The 24,939-nt window shown below is 42.4% G+C and overlaps 1 protein-coding gene across 9 annotated transcripts in view; it reads right to left on the bottom strand.

The window, feature by feature from the left end:
* Nucleotides 1-24,939, bottom strand: part of LIPA (lipase A, lysosomal acid type) — a 277,601-nt gene that overhangs the window by 10,870 nt on the left and 241,792 nt on the right. For 4 of the 9 annotated variants that reach the window (XM_070487561.1, XM_070487565.1, XM_070487572.1 and 1 more), the window contains 5 exons: nucleotides 24,129-24,240; nucleotides 22,546-22,663; nucleotides 6,598-6,796; nucleotides 5,365-5,474; nucleotides 3,782-3,918 (listed from right to left, as the gene is read on the bottom strand). In XM_070487561.1, the coding sequence (XP_070343662.1) occupies nucleotides 3,782-3,918; nucleotides 5,365-5,474; nucleotides 6,598-6,796; nucleotides 22,546-22,663; nucleotides 24,129-24,233 (669 nt within the window). In that variant the 5' untranslated portion in view covers nucleotides 24,234-24,240. Of the gene's footprint in view, nucleotides 1-3,781; nucleotides 3,919-5,364; nucleotides 5,475-6,597; nucleotides 6,797-8,904; nucleotides 8,987-13,807; nucleotides 13,875-14,683; nucleotides 14,866-14,965; nucleotides 17,168-22,545; nucleotides 22,664-24,128; nucleotides 24,241-24,939 lie in introns of those variants that run through there. The other 5 variants (XM_070487581.1, XM_070487553.1, XM_070487558.1 and 2 more) reach the window with 5 other exon arrangements.

Below are 24,939 nucleotides of genomic sequence, written 5' to 3'. Positions count from 1 at the left end.
CCCAAGAATACCTCAGCCTTTCATTCCGGTACGCGGCCTCCACGACCCGCCTCAGAAGCAGAGACATGTGCCAAGCGTCTCCACGGATGGCCTCAGGAGAGAAGCGGTAACCAGTGGACGTTCAGACTAGGATCAAGCACATACAACTAATCCAATTCTACTGGCCAGTGGGCCAAATCCCGCCCACTGCCTGTTTCTTAATCCTTTTTCTTATTATGGTAGAACACACATAACACAAAATTTACCATTTTAACCATTTTTAAGTGTTCCGTTCGGTAGCATTAAGGACTTTCACATTGTTGTGCAACCACCACCACTATCCATCTCCAGAACTCTTTCAATACCTCAAACTCTGTCCCGTTAAACAGTAACTGCCCGTTCCTCCTCCCCCAGCACTGCCTGTTTTTATAAGCAAAGTTTGACTGGAACACGGCCACATTCACTTCTCTACACATTGCCTCTGGCTGTTTTCACTCGACAATGGCAGAGCTCAGTAGTTGCCACAGAGGCCACAGGGCCCACAGAGTCAACAATATTTACTGTCTGGACCTTTACAGAAAAGGTTCGCTGACTCCTGGTCTACGTCAGCCCTGACCGATGGCCACGGAATTTGTGTTCAAGTATTTCCAGAGCAATCACTATGCCCCCAAGGCAGATCTTCACGTAATTGCGCAACAAGAAATAGGAAAAAGATATTTTTTTTATTTTGAACCTAAATTTGTCCCCTTATAATTTACGCTTTTGCTGATGCCTACCCTCTGGAGGGGCAAGCATGAATGAAAAATTCAAATGCCTACAAAGGCAGTTTTATGGGCTGAATTGTGTCTCCCCTCACCCTTGGCAAAAAAAGATATGCTGAAGTTCTAATCGCCAGTCTCTCAGCATGAGACCTTATTTAAACATAGGGTCTTCATAGAGGTAATCAAGTTCAGACGAAGTCATTAGGGTAGGCCCTAACGCAGTATGACGGGTGTCCTCACAGAAAGGGGAAATTTGGACACGGTAACACACACACACACACACGAACACCATGTGAAGATGAAGGCAGAAATCGGGGTGATGCTTCTACAAGCCAAGGAACACCAAGAAAACCACCAGAAGCCAGGGAGAGACATCGAACAGATCCTTCCTCACAGTCCTAACAAACTAACACAGGCAGGCCTGTACATGTACACGAGTAAAACAGCAAATGTAAAACGCCACCCTGCCCAGAGGGATGATTAGGGAGTGCTGGGAACTGCAGTGAACTGGAAAGCCTTTGCTCAGCCTAACGTGTACAACTGCTCTGTGATACACAGCTTCTTTTTTTCCCCCAAAATATAATTTTCAAGATTTCAATGTTAAAGGGCCAGCCCAGTGGCGCAGCGGTCAAGTTCGTGCACTCCACTTTGGTGGCCCAGGTTTCACAGGTTCGGATCCCAGGTACGGACCTACGCACCGCTTACCAAGCGATACTGTGGCAGATGTCTCACATATAAAGTAGAGGTAGATGGGCATGGATGTTAGCTCAGGGCCAATCTTCCTCAGCAAAAAAAAAAAAAAAAAAAAAAATGAGTAGGACTGGCAGCAGATGTTAGGTTGGGGCTAATCTTCCTCAAAAAAAAAAAGATTTCAATGTTAAATATCCTGCTTTTAAAAAATGCAAGCAATTTAAAATTATAACATTGTATGGACCATATTCAACATGTCTGCAGGCAACTTCCATCCACGTACAACCTGTGATCTCTGTCACATCTGTCTTCTACAAGACAGCTAACCAATCTCTAAAGACAGATACCAGGCCTTCTTGAATGTTCCTCTTCTCCAGACTAATCACACTAAGATTAGCTGGGGAGAACCAAGAAGTAAATATCACCTGCAGACATCACGCAACAGGAAAAGGCACCAATATTTAAAACTCCTGGCTTTGAGTCTACGTAATGGTCACGTGTGAAAAATGCATATATTTTTGAGATTCTCTATTAAAAACAATAGGATAATACATCACTGACTTAAATCACCAAGCTTTCCTTTTGACCAACAAAGAAGGCGAAGTTGACCTTGCACTTCAGAACTGTTACCGAAACACTTATGGCAAACTCCACTGAAGATTACATCAAAGCAGGACCGTATATACAGAAAAAAATTCCTTACACAGTTACAGCCCTGCTCATATCAACTGTGATGTCTTTATAACTGTGTATTCTGAGAATGAGTTAGGACACTCAACTTTCATAGAAGCAACATATACTCAGAGCAACTAATTGAAAGGTTTTATGAACACTTATTCTTGCGCTTATCACTGTCCCAGGATATTACAAAACACTGTTGTGTGGAACAGTGATTCCCAAATATCAGTCTACTTAGCCTACCTTAGAATCAAGTAGGGTGCTTCATAAAACCACAGATCCTGGGCGCCACTCCAGATTTAACAAGTCACCATCTACCAGGTGGGGAGCGGGAGTTTGTGTCTTTGCAAAGCTACTAAATTACAGTCTCTGAGGATTAAATTAAATTAAAAAGATTCCTAAAACACAGCAAGTTCAGTTCTCCATAAAAAAGGGCACAAGGAATCAGCAACGGCAAATTAGCAACAACCTAAATGTCTACCACAGGAGTCTGGTTAAGTAAGTAGCAGTTCTTTACAATGGAAAATTTACTACGCAGAGTTAAAAAGGATGTGGTAGTTTCATGTATTAACATGATAGCGCTCCAAGAGTGAAAACCACAGCCCGAGGGACAACATACATAGTTGGATACCGTCTACGTTAAAACAAAATAATACATTTCTCTCTGGACCTATGTATGTATGTATGTAAATTCACACACAAGGTCCATAGGAGATGATCTCAAGCTGAGCACTGTGCTTAATTCTTAGGAAGGCGCTAAAAGAAGCCTTGGTAGTCGAAGGGTACTTTATTTGTAATCTCTGAGTTGTTCATAATGAAAATCAATGCTTCTATTACCCAAGGCATTATCAATCAACTTGGTTGAGGGGACACATCTTATCTGCATGTCTGGTCACCAGTGCAGAGAATCCCATCTTAGGTGAGAGTTGGATTCTGAGGTCAGAGTCTAGTCTGTATTTCCTGTGAAAGTCTCTTAAATGGCCACAGGAATATGTTATACCAGATTTTAAGTATACATTCCTGTATGGGATTTCACGGCTGGGTGTGTGTATAGATATATCATACATAAAACATATATAGTGCATGCATAATGGACCATCTGGCCTCAGCTGGCTGTCAACTCCTTCTTATAAAACTGCTTCCTCCTTGAACAGAGCTTGGGGATCACACAGCTCTAGGGCTGAACCCCGATGAAGTTAGTGGCTTGTGTTTCAGGACCACATTATAAAATATAATAGTAACTGTGTCTTTAGATAGCCCACAGTGTGGCCAGGGTTAGCCATGTGGGAACAGCACAGTCCCTGTCTCCCATCCCATGTACCGGCTCCCTGCCTGTAATAAAGGTTTAAGCTCCATTCTCCCAGACTTGCTTGTGCTCTCTTTGTGTGGTGGGTATAGAGTCGCACTGACATGTTCACCATGAGAATGTGGGGCTCTGGTGTAGAATTAATGATACACCTTCCCTGACTCCCCAGGATCTGGAAGCAGGGGTGAAGAGGGGAAGAAAAACCATGGAGAGAAGAAATCCCACTGTTCCACTGATAGAAGAACATAGGGAAGGAAGGCAAAAATTCTTCCTTTAATGGCCAATTCTTCAGATCTGAAAGGGAAATTTGTGGGGCAAGGCGGGAGGGTGGGAGGGCGTCCGGGGTCAGGGGAGGGAATTAAAGTACCTTAATGAGAAGATCTGGAAAGTTTGCTAATTTAACCATAGGGCTAGTGCAGAACTCAAGTGAAGCCACAGGAGCCAGGGCAAAAAACATTTTAATCTTTTTGGCCAGCTCAGGTATCCGTGAAAATGCTATAAAACCTGTGGGAACAAAAGGAAGATGATAGAAATTCCATCTTCTGGGACTTTCTCTGAAAAGCCAACGGCTGTCACGCGTTGCGCCCTCTAGTAGCCACCTGAGAACCATGCAAACAATGTCGCCACCATGTGGCAAAACACTTTAAACGCGGTCCTCTGAACTTTAATGTACGCAAACACCGACTTTGGTTAAACTAGTAAATCAAGTATTGGTTAAGTGCTTGTTTCAGATTTCAACGTAGATATGCACTGGAAGAAATCCAGGTTGTTAGAACCAGAAGATATTCCCTGTTCCTTTAATAATGTAAGGCGATCGAAGGAAAGACTACTATTCCTAACAGCTCCATCCCCCCGCCCCATCCCCCACTGCCCCCTGCCTGTCCTGTGAATGATTTACGGAGGCTTGCAAATCAGTCACCAAGGACTCAAAAGGAACCCACACATTTAGAATGCTTTAGCTTTAAATATCTTTTAGGTTCCTCTCAGGTTACTTCTTGCCTTAAACTTGGCCCCAGAATGTCACTATAGAAAGCAGTGGGGCAAAGGACACAAGTAGGTAAGTCATGGAAGAAGGAATATAAATGAAGAAAAATGCTTAACTCCACTAACGAGACAGGTCCTTAGTCTCTAACCAGAGGAACTGTTGTTTGCTAGAATTATGGGCAATTTTTCTCTTCTTTAAACTTTGCTAAATTTTATATTTTTATTTACAACGAACACACATTACTTTTATAATCAGAATAAAAAATTCATATGACTTTTAAAAAGTGTAAATAAAGTGTAACATGGCATCTTCGTAGTTTTATTCCACTTAACTTTAAAAATCAGTGTCTTTTTGTTTTCTATATAAGTCTCTGCGCTTATAAAACCTCTTGCTTTCTTCCCTCTCAAATCCCCATATTGCTTAACTAGGAAAATACATAATAGGCTGTGGCTTACACTAATTCCTTCCATTTCAAGAGAACCATACACCATGCTTATCTATTTATGTTAAAGTCTGAATTTCTAGAGAAGACTAAATATTACCAAAATTCCTTGCCCTATTCATTATTTCTGCTGGGTATTATTTTGTTCTTTTTTGTTTGTTTGTTTTTTGAGGAAGCCCTGAGCTAACTACTGCTAATCCTCCTCTTTTTGCTGAGGAAGACTGGCCGTGAGGTAACATTCGTGCCCATCTTTCTCTACTTTATATGTGGGACGCCTACCCCAGCATGGCTTTTGCCAAGCGGTGCCATGTCCGCACCCAGGATCTGAACTGGTGAACCCTGGGCTGCCGAGAAGCAGAACGTGTGAACTTAACCACTGTGCCACGGGGCCGGCCCATCTGCTGCGTATTAAAAAATCAAAACAAAACAGTATTTCAACTAACATTTTTTTATATTTCACTTTTAAGAACTAATGCAAACTCTGTAATAAGACATTAACTTCCGATCTTTATAACATACATACCTATGGTGGTGCCTTGAGAATGACCCACATAATACACTTGTTCTTGGCCAGTTTTATTGAGAATGAAGTTAATTGAAGCTGGTAGGTCATAATTTGCCATCTCATCAAAACTGTAATTCAAAAAAGCAACGCTTTCATTAAGGCATTGCAGACAAATACAACAGCTCACAAATGGTAAGTGCACAGTTTAATGAGTTCTCACAGACTGAGCACAGCTGGGTAAACCAGCATTGAACGCAGGAAACAGAACAATACCAAGACCACAGAAGCCCCCCAGAGCTCCCTTCTAATCGTGCCTCCTGAAGGTAACTGTTATCCTCATCTTTTCACCATAAATTACTTTTACCCATTTTTGAACTCTTCTATATACGGGATCAAACAGTACATATTCTTTTGTATCTGGCTACATCCGTGCTGTCGCATATAGTTGTGGGTTGTTCATTGTGTAAATATACGACGCTTAATTTATCCATTCACTGCTGATGGCATTCAGTAGTTTCCAATTTTTCACTTTTACAAATAGTGTGACAATAAACATATTCTAGTAAATGCCGCCGTTGGTAAAAGCTCTCATTCTTGTATTTTCATGTCCTTAGGTAGGCTCTGGTTTTACAGATGGGAAACCAGCCTGAAGGAGTCCACAGTACTGACCTTCTCTAATAGCTGGTACCGACACAGCCCTGGACCTGGGCACATGTCATCAGGAGATGGATGAGCTGATTGTTGCCACCACTTATGATGTGCCAGGCCCTTTCTCCATATCCTCTCCTTTCATCCTCCAGTGACCTTATGGGATAGGTATTTATTATCTCCATTTTACAAAAAGAAAACTGAGGCACAGAGGGCCAATGCAACATGCCCAATGTCATACGTGATTAATTGGCAGAACCAGAAGTAAGAGAGAGAAGAGGCAAGTTTCTGGAAATAAAAAAGTGAACATCTGAAATGCATGTTTATGGAAGAAGGACGAAGGTTATGGGACACAATCTACCCAGCAGCTTCCACACTGCCAGAATACCAAAATAACCAAAAATCCCTATGTGAATCTAATTCTTAAATGTAATCATTTACCTTACTGCGATTTATTAAATTCTTAACAAGGTTTAAAACCTTTCATGAGCCATCAGTCTCTCCTCTCATATGATCTTCAGTTACCCATCTATTTGCCTCCTCGTGTGTCTGGGTTAAGGGTCCTAGGGAAACAGACCTTTGTCATAATCAATTCAAACATACCTGAAGGCCCAGAATTCATCCTGAGAAACCGAAAGAGTCTTGTGTTTCTGAGACCAGGTGTTTCCCCTACTGTTCCCCATCCACACGTCAAAGCCAGCATCTGCCAGAATGAAGCCCAGGCTGCTGTTGGGCAGGTTTGTGACCCAGTTACTGGAATCTGCCAGCAAGCCGTGCTGCAGGAACACAACCGGTCTGGGACCTGAAAAACATTCAGGTTTAGGAGTTAGCAGCACTAAGCTTCAAAACAAACAGGATATCTTGCTAAACAGATAATTCATAGCAGATCCCAAAGCAAATAATGAAACAGAAACAAATTAAAATATTGAGGTAGCAATGTACTCCTATATAATATTAGCAAAGAATATTTTTAAACAGTGCTGGCAAGGTAGCAGTGACAGTGGACTATTTTTACATATCTAGTAACAAGACACTGACTTAAACCATCAAAAAAAATTTTAATATATTCTTAATAACTTATGAAATGTTTCTATAATTTGCCTCAGTAATTGCACTTCTTACAATGTATCCTGACAAATAAATCACAAGAAAGAAAAAGATCACATATACCCACACAAATTCATAAATATATATATATATATATATATATACTCGTGTGTGTGTGTGTATATGCAAATTTATCTTCTACTCACCTATACCTGAGACAGTGACGCAGTAGAAAAGCAAAGACTTGGGAGGTGAAGAAGCCTGCCCTCTGGCTGCTTACACAGTGTTAAAACTATTCAGTCATTGGTCAAATAGGCATTTATTAAGCACCAACTATTAAGTGCCAGGCATTCTTCTCAGCACTGGGAACACAGCAGCAAACAAAAACAGGAGGAAAAAACTCACCTTCATGGAGCTGACATTATAGTGACCGTGAGTTTTTGAGTCAGACAAACCTGGGTTCAAATCTGCCCTCTCCAAGTTCGATGTGCCACCTCAAGCAAGGTATTTCAACAAACCCTGGAATTTTAACATGCCCTGCAGCATGGATATGTAATATGTACTTCATAGGGAGTAACGCGATGTGAGAGATCATAGGAAAAGTTCTTAGCAAAGTGTCTGGCACATAGTAAGGGTTCAATAAACATCAGCTCGTATTACTGAGGTGCTTAACCTGCCTGAGTCTTAGTTCCACAAATAATTTTTAAGAGGAATGAATGAGATAATTAAGTGTCTGGCACAATGACTGACACATAGGTCAAAATGAACAAATAAGAGCTCCCTCTGCCTCCTACCCATTCTTTATAATAGTGAAACGCTAAAAATAAGGTAATTGTCAGGTGATCAAATAATTGTAATCCACTTGGTGCTATAATTAAACCATCAACAATGACAAGGACTGTGGCAGCCAAGAAAAGCTTATAACTTAACCTTGAAGGGGGAAAAAAAACCAAGTACAAAATTACAGCCTACTCCGGAAGTCCAGCTAGGCAGCATGATGCCTGCAAATGAGAAGGAGTGTAAAATATCACAGAAAAATGGGAAGACTGATTTGTCAGGAGAGTCAGACGAGAAGTGAATTGACAAATTTTTATTTCTGTTTAAGTCCTAATATGGACTTAGTAACTAATGAATTGCTTTTTAAATGACAGTTCCTCTGATGCAAGGTGGCCTCTATAGACAACTCCAGGAGCTTCTCCACATCCCTGACAACACAAATGGTACCGCTGGAGCTATGAGCGTGGGGTGCTGCTCCCCGCATTTGTGAAAATAGTAGGACCCCCCTCCCACACAAAGGTCCAAAATGACTCCTATGGTTTCCTAATCACAAAATGGCAGCCCTCTGAGCACCAGGGTCACGTAGGTGACCTTCTATGAGTGGGGAGAGAATAGAAAGCCAATAAGCCAAGACTGGGCAGCTTTATGTGCACTTCTCTGCCTTGAACTGTTCATTGCAGCGCTCCACTAACAAGACTAAATGTAGTGTGAAACTTGCATGTGCAAGGCACTGTAGTATATACAGCATCTTATGAGCAGGCTCCCTGCCTTGAATGAAGATGATAATCCAGCTGGGGAAACAGGAATAATCATAAAAAGCTCAAAATTATAAACTTCACCGTAAGTGACAATAATGATTACTGAAATTAACCCCTCATTAAATTGGAGTTGATGAAATGTGTTTTAAATAACAGTGCCTTCAAAGCAGGGCTGCCTCACTGGGAGAGTGAAGGGAGCCCGGGAGCTGTACGATGGTACTAACAGTTTCCTTCGGCACATCAAGACACTTTGCACCCTCAACGGTGCTTTGGGGCTGGGCCATGAAGAAGAAGATTTGTCCTTAAAAGACCAGAAAGTCAAGCTTACCAAGGAAAGACTTTGGCAGCATATGGGGACGACTGGGGCATCAGTAACACAAAACCTGATGTCTGCCATGCAGTGGTGTCCCCTGGAGAAAGAAGAGTGAGAGTGATGCAGAAGGAAAGCAGGCAGGTGGCCAACCTGTGCCTCTTCAGACACTTAGTGGAAAACCTCAGGCTGCTCAGCTGACTCCTCAGGGCAGAGTACTGAGAAAGGCAGGAATGGTCTAAAAGGGGGAAGGCGAATGGAAAGGGAGGGGCAGATACCAAGTGGGGTGGCTAAGCCAGGACTGAGGCTGGAAGGGGAGGCACCTGCCCGTTTATGGGCACCAGGCCTCAGCTCTCTATCTTTTCTTGATGGCAAATATTTAAAATTCCCCTGAAATCTCTCTGTACTTTCCTCCCTAACCCCCAAGGAGTTTCAAGGGAGAAATGTGGAGGTGGCAAGTTCAAGATATACCAGGAAACTCTTACCACCAATAAATAACTCCTGGATTCCCACAGCAACGGGGCAACGAGGAGCCATGGGCACTTTCCCAGGCGGTGGAGGTGAAGCTGAGGAAATGCAGGCAGCCAATTCAAGCATGTGCTCACCATGCACGTGTGCTGCTTATGGCACCTTAGGGGCTTTGAACAACATCTATAAATACCCCTATTTCAGCCCTCACCTACCACTCACTCCTGTCCAAGGCTTAGCTCCAAGAGTAACTTTATCCTTCAAGAGAACTTCTTAAAACAGTCCCAGACCCCTCACTCTACACTCCATGGAAGGGTTTCCCAAAGCTCCCATACTTGCCCCACACATTAAATTTCCATAGACGTGGCTTTGCCTAAACAACCACTACTCCAATCCAGGTTAGAAAGGGTCTATGTTTAATAGAAATAGGAACAAAGAAAATAGTTTAATTACAGCCTAGTTATAATTTTGATAAACTATTTACATTAAGGGGTAATCTGTGGATACTCATTACCTCTATAACTATATGCCACAAATAGTTGGGTACCTACAAAATGAAAGTGACTACACATGGATAAAGGGAACACAGCTACATACAAACAAACACACATACACACACACAACAGACCCCCTCGTGTGGACCCCAGAGTGATAGTAAAGCCATTCGGTGGCAGGTAGACAAAACTAAATCATTTGTTAAGACGTCTGCAATAGAGAAAGGGAGTGGATCAAAGTCACTTTTTTTCTAATTCTCCTGTTTGTTTGTTGGGGCTCTCCCATCCCTCACTCTAAGCTAAATGCAAATGCTCAGTGAACAACAGATACAAAAGGTGGTACCAAATAGGAAGAAAATAGTGAATCTGTTCTTCAAAAGCTAGATGTTTGTTTCAAATCTGGAGGATCTGGGCCAAGAATTGCAAAGGGCATCGCAGACCCCATTGTTTTCTCAAGGGAAATGCCAGCAAGTGAGGAAGGGGCTGACATCAGAGGTAAATGGCTGATAAATGAATGGCCTGGTAGCAACTTTAGGCCCTCAGCTGTGTCCTACTCATTCACTTTAAGAATTTTTACTGAGAACCTGCTGTATAAGTAGAGCACTAGAAGCTAAAAAAAATCAAGAAGTGACTCAAAACAAGCTACATTTTGTGTAAACCTTTCCTGGTACCTACTATGTTTTAGCCACTGTGTTAGATGCAGGGACACAAAGCTAGGCAAGCCAGGCTCCATTCTGCTCAAGGAGACAGACACACGATTACCTTCTAGCCCAGCAAGAAAAAGGCCAGACCACCACCCAGGAAAGCTCAGAGGAAAGAGAAAGTCACTCACCCAGGGGGAATATTTGAGCTGGATCACCTGTAAGAGACAGAGTGCCTCACAAAGTGTTCTGATGAAGACAGAGGAGGCTGGATTTGTAGAGAACTGACACTGCACCCCAGGCCCCAGCTGCACGGGACCCCAGAGTGCACATTAAAAGCTCCCTGCATGTGTCTGATGCACAGGCAGGTTGGGGACCCACTGGTAAAGTTCAGTGCCTTGGTTGATCTGGGAATAGGGGGGATCTGAAGGACTTCATGGGTGCACATCCTTCCAGGCTGGGCCAGTTTCCTTTCCTCCCAGAACAAAAGGGCCTCTCTGAGGAGGGAGCTGCGAGGATATAACCCCAGGGCGCAACACCCATGTTTCCCTTAGACATGATGGGTCAGCAGCAAAGAGGAAAATATTAACAAAGCCTGGCCTAGGGTGGAAAATGAGTGCTAAACTGCTTGTCCCTTCTCTCTGGCATTCAGTGAATGCAGACGGGTACCAGAATGGACAAGGGCACTGGAAACAGGCCTGCCCACCTGCCTGCCAGCTTCTCTTACCTGCTCCCACCAGGGGAAAGAAAGAAAGGTATTATGTTGTTCTTTCCTATCCCAGTCCCAATCAAGGACTTAAGGATTTGCTGGCAAAAGAAGTTTCTCTCTGGTAGGGTTAAACCTACTGCCATTCACATCTTCCAGTGAATTATTTTAATCAGATTTCTTTTCACCTTGCTGAGTGGAAGCTGACTGAAATAACAGCTAGCTATTATTGTGCACATATATGCTCTACGGTACTGTGCTGAAAATCCCATCGGGTTGGTACTATTCCCATTTAAAAGAACAGGGAATTGTGGCTAAGAGAAGTCAAGTAATTTGTGCAAAATTGAATGTGAGCTAGTAAATGGGGGAGTTGGGATTCCAACCCAGGTATGTCTGAGACCAGGGCCCACGCTCTTAACTGCTTTACTATGGGAAAGGTTAACCAGAAAGAAGTCATTCTAGAACGTACAGAAGACCCTCAGAGAATGACATGCCAAAGAAGGGAAGCTCGGAGATGGACACAGAGAATGGGAGGCAGGGACACCACACTCAAATGTGCCTGCTCAAGCGGTGCATCTAAGGACCAGCCTAGTCCACGCACTCCAGCACCTGAGGCCTGCTCTCCAAGCAACAAACCAGTACAACAGGACAAGGGCTGCCTTCCCCAGCTGTCCCCTACAGTTGGCTTGTTTGTCTTGAACTGGTTCTAGGTAGGCTGGGGGCTGAAAGGCCTAAGAGCACCTTGGCCCAGAGAGGGCCAAAGGTCACCCAAAAAGTTAGCACCAAGAGGGCAAAGAGAAGCAGCTGGTGATGGCCTACCACAGTGCCGCCCAGACGCGGGTGGAAGCAAGCAGGGGATTACTCAGGCTCCGAAAGTGAATCTGCTGAGCCGCAGTCTCACAAGAGGAAGAGGGCTGGGCAGCCGGGGAAGTTCCTCTTGCTTCCCAAGACACTGGCCTTCTCTATCAGGACAGTGTCCAGACAGGCCTCCGCTATGCTCTAAAACGTTGTGAGAAATCAACTGAGGTCCAACAAAGAACCGAAAGAAGAACAAGGAGAAGATCACAAGGGTGAGGGCATTGACGTGAAACAGACCTTGGTTCTCACTAGACATGAAACCTTGGAGGGTTCACGCCATCTCTCTCAAGTCCAGGGCCCTTTTCTAAACGAGGAATGATACAGTGGCTGATACACAGTAAAGCTCAACAAATAACAGTCATTCCTAATAACAATAATAATAAATACAATAAAATATTATTAGAACACAAGCATGTGAAGAAAGATAAAATGAAGTAGCATTCTTTAGCCAAGAGAATGTAATCGCAGTTACAGTAACAGCATACTAAGTGTTGACTGTGTTAGGGACAGTGGTAAGCACTCTGCATGCATTGTCTCAGATGAGCCACCTAACAGCTCTCTGAGTTGGTGTGGTAGGCTGAATAATGGCCCACCAGAGATGTTCACGTCCTAATTCCCAGGATCTGTGAATATGTTACCTTACATGGCAAAAGGGACTTTGCAGATGTGATTAAGGATCTTGAGATGAGGATACCATCCTGGATTATCCAGTGGGCCCAATGTAATCATAAGGGTCCTTCTAAGAGGGAGGCAGGAGGGTCAGAGTGAGAGAGAGACTGGAAGATGCTACACTGCTGGCTTTAAAGATGGTGGATGGGGCCAGAAACCAAGGAAAATGGTTAGCTTCTAAATGCTGGACAAGGCAAGAAAATTGATTCTCCCCTAGTGCCTCCAGAAGGAATGCAGCCCTGCCAACACCTTGACCTTAGGATTTCTGACCTCCAGAACTGTAACATAATAAACTTGTGTTGCTTTAAGCCACTAAGTGTGTGATAATTTGTTACAGCAGCAATGGAAAACTAATATAGTTGGGCACAAGTTTTTGCCCCCAGTTTTCAGATAATGACTCTGAGGCACAGCATAGCTAAGTAATCTGTGCATAGTTGCACAGCCAGCAATCCCAAATCAGGGCTCAGCCGGGCAGTATGTCTCCTGCACCTACAGGAGAGGCAGACCTGGCTCCTTGCTAGTTTGGGAGAAGCCTATATAACCTAAAACCTTCCAGAATAGCTTAGAAGATAGGCTGTAAGTTGCATAAGGGCACCCCTTTCCCTCTGCAAAGGCAGGTTGTAGACAAACGGCAACAAAGATGTGGCTTATGGTGCACACACATTCCCACCACTTCATACTGAGTGATGCAAAGTCAGAATCCCCCTAGCTTTAGCCCTCACTGCAATCATCAAAGAGTTGGACAACTCAAGGAAGCTCGAGACCTAGCATAGTAGGCCCTCGGCTCTGCACAAACCCAAAGTCCAAGGGCTGGTTCAAGCATCTCTAAGATAGGCTTTAGATCACCCAAAGCTCTGGGCCTGGGGGGGCTTCCTGAACCTGCCCCAATCACTTAAGGTAAACCCTAGCAAGCATTCTGGCCTCTGGTTGACTTGTTATTACTAGTATTTGTCATAACAGCTACCAATTATGTGCCAGGCACCGTGTTTCACAGGGATTTACACTGTTACAACAGAGATGCTGCCGTCCACCCGCATGCGGGTGCCTGGAGAAGGAGGTTAAGTACCCCGCCCGAGAACACTCACCTAACAATGAGTCAGAGCTGAAACCCAAGTTGGCCTCCTTCCAAAGTCCTTGCTTTTAAGCACTACTCTAAAAAAAATTTCATTAAAAAATAAAGTGGTGGGGGAGAGGAGGTATAAGTATTCCATAGGTACCCAGCCATTTCAAAGCAAGCCAAGCTCTATTTCCCAAAATAGGCTGCATATCAAAATCACCTGGGACACTTAGACAACACACTCATTTCTGGCGTTGGCCTTGATTTAGGGAATCAGGAACTCCAGGGACAGAGCGAGGAAATACTTATTTTTGACAAGCTCCCTGGCTTTTCTCACACAGACCATTCACAGCTGTGTTCAACGTGGACTCGTCTAAAGGGAGGCTGTCCAGTCCTCTTCTGCACCAGGCTGGCCCAGGAAAGAGGCCAATCAGACGTGGAGATCCCTGGTTGGCATCTAACAGGCCCCTCAAGGTAGTTCTTGGGCCTCCTTCTCAAGAATTATTGAGTAGACTTTCATTTATCCAAAGCAGGGAGCTACTGAGTGAATTTTTGTAGTCTAATTCTAGTTTGAAAAGTTGGCCTCAAAAAACAGCCAAAAACACTATAAGCAAATCACATTAGTGGGAAGCCTCAGCCGTAACACTTATATTCACTGGAGAAAATAAGGGGAGGCTAATCTCCAAAGCATTTACCAGCAGGAACTTAAGCAACAGAAGCTAGGATACAGGTTGTCTAAATCAAGCACTTTCCACACTGTGGCTTTATTAGGGACACCACTACAGCCGCAAGGGCCAAGTGGGTCAGAACTCAGTCACAAGCCATGGGAATCCCGTCTTTACTACTGACTAGTTGTGTTACCATAGGCAAATTAATTAACCCCTATAAACCTTGGTTTCCTCACCTGTAATGGGGTACTAAGAGTTCCCACAGTCAGGAGTTGCATGAAAATTCATTTGATGATCCAGAGGGAGCGCAGCACTTGGCCCATCCACAGGAAGCATTCAGAAAGGTGTGCATACTTTGCCACTGTCCAGACCACTGTGCTCACATTCACAGTCACTCTGATGAAAATGGGGTGACCCTCTACAGGAGTGAACAAAATAGTGCCCGGATCACAGAGCAGGGAAGAAAACCACCCCATCCCTCAGAATCTTTCTCTCCACCCCCAGCAACAGTCACTGACCGTTAAACAACATGAAGGCAGCGATCTGGTCTCAGTCACTGCAGTGTCCGTAGCACACCACACTGAGCCTGGCACTTGGTGCTCACTCCATACAAATTTGATGAATAAATGCAATAAAGAAGGAAATAAAAAACATTGAGTATTCACACACACAGAGACACACACACCGTACACACCGTTTGGACTCTCCAGGGCACTGCCATAATTAGAGTTTACTCTGTACCCAGGAGGGCGCTAAGCTGTTTACGTCATTCTTCCCACTTTACAGATGGGGACTCTGAGGCTTATGGAGAAGAAAGAATTTGCCCCAGGACACACAATTATTACATGGTGGATTTGGGAACCAAATCCAGGCCACATGACACCAAAGTGCTTGCCATCTCCATGCCAAACTGCCTTCCTGCTTTCCCCTGCCCTTCTCTGCTACCACAGCCCACCTTCAAACAGCCTCAGCTTGCAGCATCTTGAGCTCACGGAGGTTTACAGTTGGATGAATGTTGGGAAATTATCAAGCACTAATCCAAAATGCTCACTTAGAAGGAACAGAGAAGTCCAGAGAGGGAGGTACACACCGGAGGGCACCCAGCCATGATGGCGACGCTAACCCTTAGGCATGGTTCTTTCTATCACATTCTCACTTCAGCAACTTCTGCCCCCAGTAAACAAATCCTAACAAACATCTTCCTCCCTTCCTTATGGTTTAGAATACATTCTGCCTTAGTCCGTTCGGGCTGCTGTAATAGAACACTATAGACTGAGTGGCTTATAAACCACAGAAATTTATTTCTCACAGTTCTGGAGGCTGGGAAGTCCAAGATCAAGACCTGGCAGATTTGGTGTCTTGTGAGGGCCCACCTCCCAGTTCATAAACAGAAGTCTTTTTGCTGTGTCCTCACATGGCAAAAGGGGCAAGGGAGCTCTCTGAGGTCTCTTTTATAAGGGCCTTAATTCCATTCACGAGGGCTCTGCCCTCATGACCTAATCACCTCCCAAAAGCCCCACCTCCAAAGACCATCACACTGGACATTAGGTTTCAACATGTGAACCTAGGGGGACATGGACATTCACTCTATAGCACACTCTGTCAGGGAGGACTGGACACTGAGGAAGTGGACATCAGAGACTGCCATCAAACCCGTGATGATATTTAAAAATTAAAAACAGAATCTACAGCTCCATTTACACTGGGTGAGATGTTTTATAGGCCTTATTTCATCTAATTTTCACAACAACCTATGAAGTAGCAAGCATCAATCTTCTCATTTAACAGATGAAGAAATTAAAACTGAGAGAGGTTAAATAAATTGTGAAGGTCACACAGCTAGTTAAAGTAGTAGAGCCAGAACTTAAACCCGAGGCTGGTGCTGTTAACATGCTCCCACTTAACCACTAGGTGTACAGCCTCTAATTTTACTCACCACAGGAAGCCCTCAAGTTGTGGCTAGGTGCCTCTGAGATCAGGAGTAGGGACCCACTAACCCCATGTGGTCCTGAGCAAGGAACACTACCAAGTGTCGATGATTTGTTCAGCCCAGTCCCAGAAGGGCTGCAGGACTGTAGGAGCTCTGGATAGACTGAAGCCTTGGGCCAGAGTGATTACTAAGTAATCAGAAAAGGCTTTGGGCCTCAAAGAGCTCACAGTCTAGTAGGGGGGACCAAGGTTACACACACCACCACCTACACAATAAGTTATTATTTATTGTCTTCACTGCTATGAAGGAAGCACACAGAGAAATACGAGAATATGTAGCCAGGGGCCTGACCTGGCGTGAACAGCTGGGGAAATCCTCCCTGAAGAAGTGACACTGAGGTTGACAACAGAGAATGGATAAGCGTGGTTAAGCAGGAGGAAGAGCAAGAACACTGGAGGAGGCAGGGGTGCCAGGCAGAGCCCTCTCTTCCTTTCCACTCTGGCTCTTTTCTCCAGCCCTAACCTGCATTTATGAGACAAACTGTGAAGCTGACACTGACCTATGTTGCTCCTTTAGGCAAAGGGTCTGAACACAATCCCCTCCCAACGTGCCATCAGAGTGCCAAGCGAGCGTGGGTGTGAGCTCAGTCGGCCAGAGCCAATAAGCCCGGATGTTGATTACTGACCCCAGATCTGTCCAGTGCTGCTGGGAGGTGAGGAATGACAACCCAGCTTACCAAGGCCTCTGTGGAGTTTGTTTGTTAGAACACTGCATTCAGGAAATGGTTTCTCTAGGAGCCACATGTAAAGGAAGAACAGAATATCCAGCAATCAGTGAGAATCCTAAAACAATCAAAGGAAAACACAGCCGATGGCCTTTCCCTCAGATACCTAATTCACAAGTCAGGTTGTGAATTTTCACTTACGACTCAAAAAGCTCAGTGAGCAACCCCTGAGAAGCCTTTGTCTAGGCCACGGTTCAAAGGCAGTTATTCACATCCCAGAATGCCACTTCACTCGTCAGGCCATCAGACACGTAACTCGTCAGATATAAATGTCCCACTACTGGCGCTTTATTTGGCAATTCATTTCCCAGTTAGGCAAGGGTCAGTTTGCCCTGTTGTTGCTGATTTATGTATTTTAGGAAAGGCCTATATGTATTTCCTTGTTTTAGCCAAATAAAATAAATATGCTGACCATCATGGGATCAACTTGCTCAACACTTCTTGTATAACGCCGCGTTCTCTAGTTCCAAGAACAGTGAATCTGCAGTCAGACTGGCCGGGCCACGATCCTTTAACCTAAAGCAAATCCCCTTTCCCTCTTTGGACCTGGCTGTCTGACAAAATAAAATGAGGGTGTTGATCTAGAACACCGATTCCCAAATCCAAGGATTTTACCTCGAAATCCACCAGGGAGTGTGTTAAAAATGCAAGCTCTCTAAATCCATGGCCCAAGCAGGACTGAGATCCTCCTAGTACTAATATCTCATGACTTTGTGAAATAAGGCTGAGCAGATGAAAACAGAACCACTTCCCCATAAATGATGTATTTCTGAATTTCAATTCCTTTATGGAATTAGTGAAAAGCGGGGGTAGCTCAACACTTGAAAGAGAAGTTTGCTTAACATTGGGAAAAAGCACACATATACTCCACGGGTCATGAAGAGCTTTCTAAAAATGCGTTCTAAGCTGCCTAGTTAGTAGAGGTTTGACCAGACAGGCAAATGATTCTTTAGTGGATCCAAAAACTCTCTGCAACTATATGTAAAATCTGTGTGCACAAGTGTCTATTTTATTTTACTAGAGAGAAGGTCCATTGCCTTCATCTAGTTAAGAACACGAATTCTGAAGACTGTTCTGATATAACTGTCACTTACACCGGCCATGCAGAGGACATGGTGCTGCTAGTTGCTATGATGAATACAAAGAGGACAAAGACACAGCCTCTGCCTTCAAAGAGTGGCTGCGGGGAGCGATGGCAGGAGGGAGAAGTACACAAACAAGTCCGTCCCAAAGCAGAATAAGAAAAGCACCTCAAGAGGGGTGTTAGGCATTTGCGAGCACAGAGGAAGTGTGTGTCTCCTTCCTGTTCAAGCAATCAGGGAGAGCTGGCAGTAAAGCTGGGCCTGAAAGGATGGAAAGGACTGTTTTTAAACATACATAGAAATGAACATGGTAGGCAGCGTGAGCATCATTCAAGGGGTGTCACCAGCTGACATCCAGGGAGAATTTAGCAAAAAGGAAATAACTCATTTGGATTTGAGAGTGTCAGAGAGTAGTTCTTTCATACTTATTAATATAACAGATGCAACTTCAATTATATCATTCATAATTCAGCTATGGTGCCAATTTAAGCCTGTGCTGTTGATAAATAATAAAGGCTTCTTAGATAATGGGTAAACACAGCTGGCAACCAATAGTTCTCAAGCATTCCTCATAAACCTTGTGAAAGAGGTATTCTACCTCAATCGACAGAAGAAGACAGCATAAACATCATCGCCTTTAACTGTAATCACTAATTTGGGAATCACGAAGTTCTTTGCACCTGTCCGTGGTGAACTGCAAAGGTCTACTGCTGTATAAAAGGAGAGTGAACCACACAGACAACAGCTAGGACAAAATATTAAAGAAAAGTGTTATCTTCATTTATTAGGCCCCTGAAGATTGTTCAGCAGCAATATTACATAATCATACTTGGGCTCTAAGAAGCTTAATCCTGCCAAACTATGTAAAAGGGACAAGAACAGGGAGGCTGGCAGAAAGGAGAGCAGTTGCCATGGGTAGAGGAGGCATGTGGCCAGCGCCGTGATCGTAAGAAACCTCTGATGATCTCCAACTGAGGCTCTGCGTACAATCAGAGAGGACCACTGAGACAGGACTGAAAGATGCTCTCCATACAGCTTTAAACTCAGGTTCCACAAGCAATGTGGTACTGATAAACAAATAATGGAGGTGACATTAGCAAGATTCCAGGACAGGAGGTCCCCAGCCCTAGTCCTCTCACAGAAACATCAATTTAGCAACTATCCTCCGACAAGAATGCCTTTGTTAGAACCCCGGAACCCAGGAGTAAGGTTGCAGCACCACAGTCGAGCACAAAAACTGAGAAAAACTACATTAAAAAGGATGAGAGGAACGGTTTCACTTTATCCTTGATAGATGAATAATGTTTTAATGTATCTTGTGATGACCTGTAAATAGTACAGATGTAAGGCTTATTTTTGTGTGTATTAAAAGAATTAATTTCTTAAAAGATACACAGACTGAATTTTCATATTCCTGCTTTGAAGTTCTTTCTTTTTTCAATATATGGGAAGCCTCACAAATGGTAGTAGCTCAAGCCTCTCTCAGGTTCAGAGCTTGCTTCAGATGTCCAGTTAAATGGCAATGAGAGCCTAAGGTAGGGTGGCGCCTGGCAAAGCGAAGAAAAAGATGAACTGAAGCCATAGAACATGGGTAGCCTAGAGAGGACTTGATAGCTACTTGAGGATGAGAGTCAAGAATGATTCTGCAGTTTCTGGTCTAGGTCAATAGGAGGACCACAGTGTTATTAATAGAGGAGGAAGTCAGAAGAGGATTGTCACGGATGAGAACATGAACTCCATGGTGGGTGTGAAGGACCTAATGTATTCTTTTTGTCTATCTGGCTTCAACAAGTCAAAGTAACACCACTGACAACACTGCTCCTGAAAAGGAGCGAGGGACAGTGAAGAGCCTCAGTTCCACACTCCACCTTGGACCACAGAAAAGCAAACCGTCAGAGAAGCAACTCTGCAGTTCTGAGGAAAATGACAAATCCCCCTAGATAACAGAGTCATTTGTCACAGATTTCCTTTAAAATTCCCCTGAGTAGGTGTTACATACACATCACTGATTCCCTCCAGGGAGGCATCTGCAGAACAGGGGAAGAAGCTGGAGACCCAGTGCCGTGGCCAGCTTTAGTTTAAAGTACTTCCAGTCTGCGTTCCCCATTTCGAAGACCAAGGGTGTCCACCACCCCAGCCTACACACCCCTACCAAAAAAAGAATACAGAATATAACCCGTAGAACCAGAGAGTGATGAAGACTAAAGAGGAACTTGGAGATCATCCCAGCCAATGGACTATTTTCACAGATGAGGAATCCGAGGCCTACAGAGGAGAAAGCACACAAGTATTTGGGGGCAGACCTAGCACTGAGGTCGCCTAACTCTTCTTCCTACCACCTGGGAGCAAATCAAGACACATGCCCACTTTCCTCACATTCCAGGGCACAGCACCTTCAAGACCTGCAACAGTCGCGATACACACACGCAGGGTATGCGGCAATATTGGCTTTAACTGCTGTAAGGACAGAGAAGCCTGGAGGTGGATATAGAAAAAAGAGAGGGCGAGTTCTCCAAGCATGTTTTACTGACATTCCCTGCATTTTTCAATAATGACTCACATTACTAATTAGTCAGCTAACCACTTTTAAGAGAAATAATATCAATACATATTTTTCTTTATATGGGATCTGAAATCAGTATACAGGGTTTAATTTTTTTAAAAAAGGAAGGAAACCAAAATCATATGTTCACTCTGGAATAAAACATCTTTTGTGTGTTTTGAGCAAAGGAAAAAACAGAAGCCCTCACTGTAATTCTCTACTCATTTCGTAACACGCTCACACGAGGGAAGCTCCTTCATGATCTGTAAACCATAAAACATCAAGAGTCAGAAATTAAATTCCAAAAAGAGTACTGACTGTCTTGACCATTTAAGCATTATTAAAAGCTTTATTACTGCTAGGATTTATGGGAGAAAAAATAGATAAATCCAATTATATTAGAAAAAACAGATAACAATACAAAGCTCACATTAACATAGGGTTTTTAAGTTTTCTTTGAATAATAATCTGGGAAGGAATTGAGGCAAAGAAGGCCCTTCTGCTCACGTAAAATTTTAATTGAAGAAGAGACAGTTATCCAGTTACCTTAATCTCAATCTTAACTTCCCAAGGAAAATTTCTAGAAACAGAAAATGTTAAAGAATAAGCTATATCTGGAGAGCTGATTGAAGAAGGATCAGATCCTTAGTGATATCTGTTTAACAATTTCAAGTAGTCTATCCAGAAATTCCTTAATCACATTGGAAATTGCAGTTTTGCTTTAGTTATAAGAGGGAGAGAAAAAATATATATATTTATTAAACATATTAAAATATATAAATATAAAAATATATATATTTTAAGCCAAAGCTATAAGAACTTTCATATATTCCTAGTGAGAGTAATTACCAGAACAAGACCACATGGAAAGCAATTTAATAACATCTATCAAAATCACAAACCCATATATCCTCTGACTCAAAAATTCTATTTCTGAAAATGCATTTTATAAATAAACTTGAATACATACAAATTATTTACAGCAGGAATATTTGTTAGCAGAAGACTGGAAATAGCCCAAATGCCCATTAATAGGACACTTGTTAAATAAATCATGATACAGCTATACAGGGGAATACCATGTGTCTGTAGAAAGGAAGGATGAAGTGCTCTATGCATTGTATGAAAAGATCTCCAAAATATTAAGTAAAAATTCAAGGAACAAAAATATGTGTGTTATATGCTACCTTTTGTATTAAAAGGGGAGTATGGAAAACTAATAATCTATGTTTGTATTTGCTTCTAAACAGATATTTTTAGAGACAAATTAAAAATAAAGAGATTTTTGGAAGGATATATAAAAAACTGGGGAGGTGGAGAATGAGAAGGGAGGGAAGTATTTCATCATGTATCTTTTTATTCTCTTTGAGTTTTCAACTATGTGACTGTATTACCTATTCAAAGAATTAAATAACTTTCAAACAGCAAAAGCTATTTAGTTAATGCTCAAAACATTTCATTAAGATGCTTCCTTATAACAAAGAAAGCACAGATTTCGGCATATCTTCAACCAAGTCTGACCTTAGAATCTTTAAGCAACATATGAAATTAAATTACTCTTGCCCTTACTTCTTTAAAAGAAGTATTTTTTATATGCCTTGCATAAATGTAACACTTTTAGTACTTTAGTCTAAAAATAATCCCATTTCAATGTTTTCAAGTTAAATCTGAACTTGGTTATTGACATAAAAACTGGTCAAATTCCAGCAATGCAGTTACTTTTCAGAGCTTTCCTATGTCACCACAGAAAACAGCCATACCCTTGTCAGAACGGTTCTTCCTCCCGTGAGGGATTCGGTGAAGGCAAAGAATATATCCATCTTCTGTCTCGACCAGGTGTTCCTCACTAGGGAATCCCCAGTGAGAGATAATTTCACTCTGCAGAGCAAATGAGAAAGCAAAATGTCAATGACATTCTCCAGGTTTTATTTAAGAAATCAATCGTTATTTTAATTTTAGTCTGCTCAATCTAGTAGCGAACATGCCATCACAAAAGTCAATCTTCCACTTGTTTTACCCATGTGTTCTACTCATAGGCGTTTGGTTAAACCTTGGTTTCACCGTTCTAGCATGTTCTACACCAAGTGTGTCTAATTTTACCACAGCTTTGGGCCTCTCTGTTTCCATCCTGGCTCCCAGGCACAAATAAACACTCATTTCTTTCTTTTCTAAACATGCCAGTTAATACTGTAATCTAGCACTTTCCTTGTTTTAAGAGGTGCCCTCTTGGGAAATAAAGCATAAAAAGTATTAATCTGTTTTTATCAGTGGACTAATAAAATTACACCAGAATGTCAAGGTAGAATTGAACAAGAAAAGATGAAATGATTTCGGTAATCATTTCACAATATATACATATATGAAATCATTATGTTGTACACCTAAAATTAATACAATGTTATATGTCAATTATATCTCAATAAAACTGGGGGTGGGGATGAAAAAATAGAGAATTATGATCAAGTCCACTACTCCATAAGGAAAGATCCATTGGGCAATGGGTAATCAAGAGCTCAGTGAGGTATAGATAACTCAATTATCCAGAAAATTTAATGTATATAAGTGCTCATTATCCTCTTTACCATAAATACTTGAAAGGATTTAAATTTATCATTCTTACAGGAAAAAAATTAAAAGAAGGGACATAAAAGAAAAGATCTGAGGCAAGAAACAAAACTTAACCTTACAACCCTGGTATCAGGTCAGACTCTCTTGGGTCACTATGAATTTACCTTAGTCTCTAAGGCTGCCTAATTCTGCAGTCGGGTCACTTTATCGTCTATTTTAAAGTTGCCATTTTCTTTAGTAATCTGTATTTCCCTGATATTTTATGCCTAAAAGAGGTATTTCCAGACTTTTTTTTACTTAAGATTAATAATGTTGAAATGTTTTAATTACTCAAGGGATTGTTTTTGCTTATTTGTTCCAGCAATTTTTTTCAGATACTTTGTTGTATTGAACTGTGCTCCCTGGATATTGTTAACCACAGTCCCCGTTCAATATATTATTAAAGCAGCACTCGGTATTAACGTTCTTGCAAAGTTTTGACACTTTTTATTGTTTTATTGTCTTGAAACTTAAAAATGAAATGAAGTTATAAAAATATCATTTATCTCATTAAGAAGTATATAGTTTTAACAGTAAGATGAGGTTTGTAAAATACATATCACCCAGTGGGAAAAGTCTAACAAATTAAATCTAAGATTCAGAGAACATGAAAAGCATAATGAGATATCAAGATAACAGAGTTTGTGGCTTCATGTAACCACATAACTGGATTGAAGAAAATCAGTCACATTTGTCACAGATGCATTTTAGAAGCAGATAACTTTGAGAAACTTACCACATTCATATTTGTCTCAGGATCCACAGGTGCCGGCTTCCCTCTAGATGCCTGGGAATGCAGGGTCCCAAGGACCAAACAGACCACCAGCCGCAAATGGTGCATTTTCACTCTGTATAAAACAGTCTATTGTTATTTGTCCGAATTTTACTACAAAAAGTTATGTTGGTACATAACTTAACTCCAATATAAAGTCCTTAACCACGTTTAGGTCAAGTAAAAGTGAGGCAAACAGCAAACATGAAACAAATGACTCCAGCCACATCTGGATGCAAAAAACTGAGGAATTCTTTTTCATTAGGAAACCTTTCTACCCACCACCCCCAGTTAACATGTGACCCTTGGAGCCCAGCAAACCCATTCACCTCCTCACCACGAGGTTGGGCAAACTGTGTCTGGAGAAATAAGAAAAGAGAGGACTTACAAGAGCATAGGCTAAGAAAAAGGGAGATCCACACAAAATTCCGGGCCTGTTAACCTCCCACCTTCTCTCCTCTAATTGTGACTTAAACATTTTTAAGTTCAGCCAATATTAATTCTTGCCCCTATCTACACATTCCATTCTTGCCCAAAAGTACACATCAGGATTCAAATTTGTCACCCAAGGAAAAAAAAGTGAAATGACAGAACAGACAGCCTGCAAGAGAAACAGAGGGAAAGAAGACCACCCCTCTCTCCTTCTGAGACCCTCCAACCACCAACAAAGACCATCTAGTTTCTGGCAGTGATAGCATAAAATCACAGCATAGCAAAGACCTTGGGGATGGATGTTAAAGGCCAAGCGGAGTGAGTCTCCCAAGGATATTCCCAT

The sequence above is a fragment of the Equus asinus genome, chromosome 2 (genome assembly GCF_041296235.1).
Source record: "Equus asinus isolate D_3611 breed Donkey chromosome 2, EquAss-T2T_v2, whole genome shotgun sequence".
NCBI classification, from domain to species: Eukaryota; Metazoa; Chordata; class Mammalia; order Perissodactyla; family Equidae; genus Equus; species Equus asinus.
This window is presented reverse-complemented; position numbering and strand designations above follow the sequence as displayed.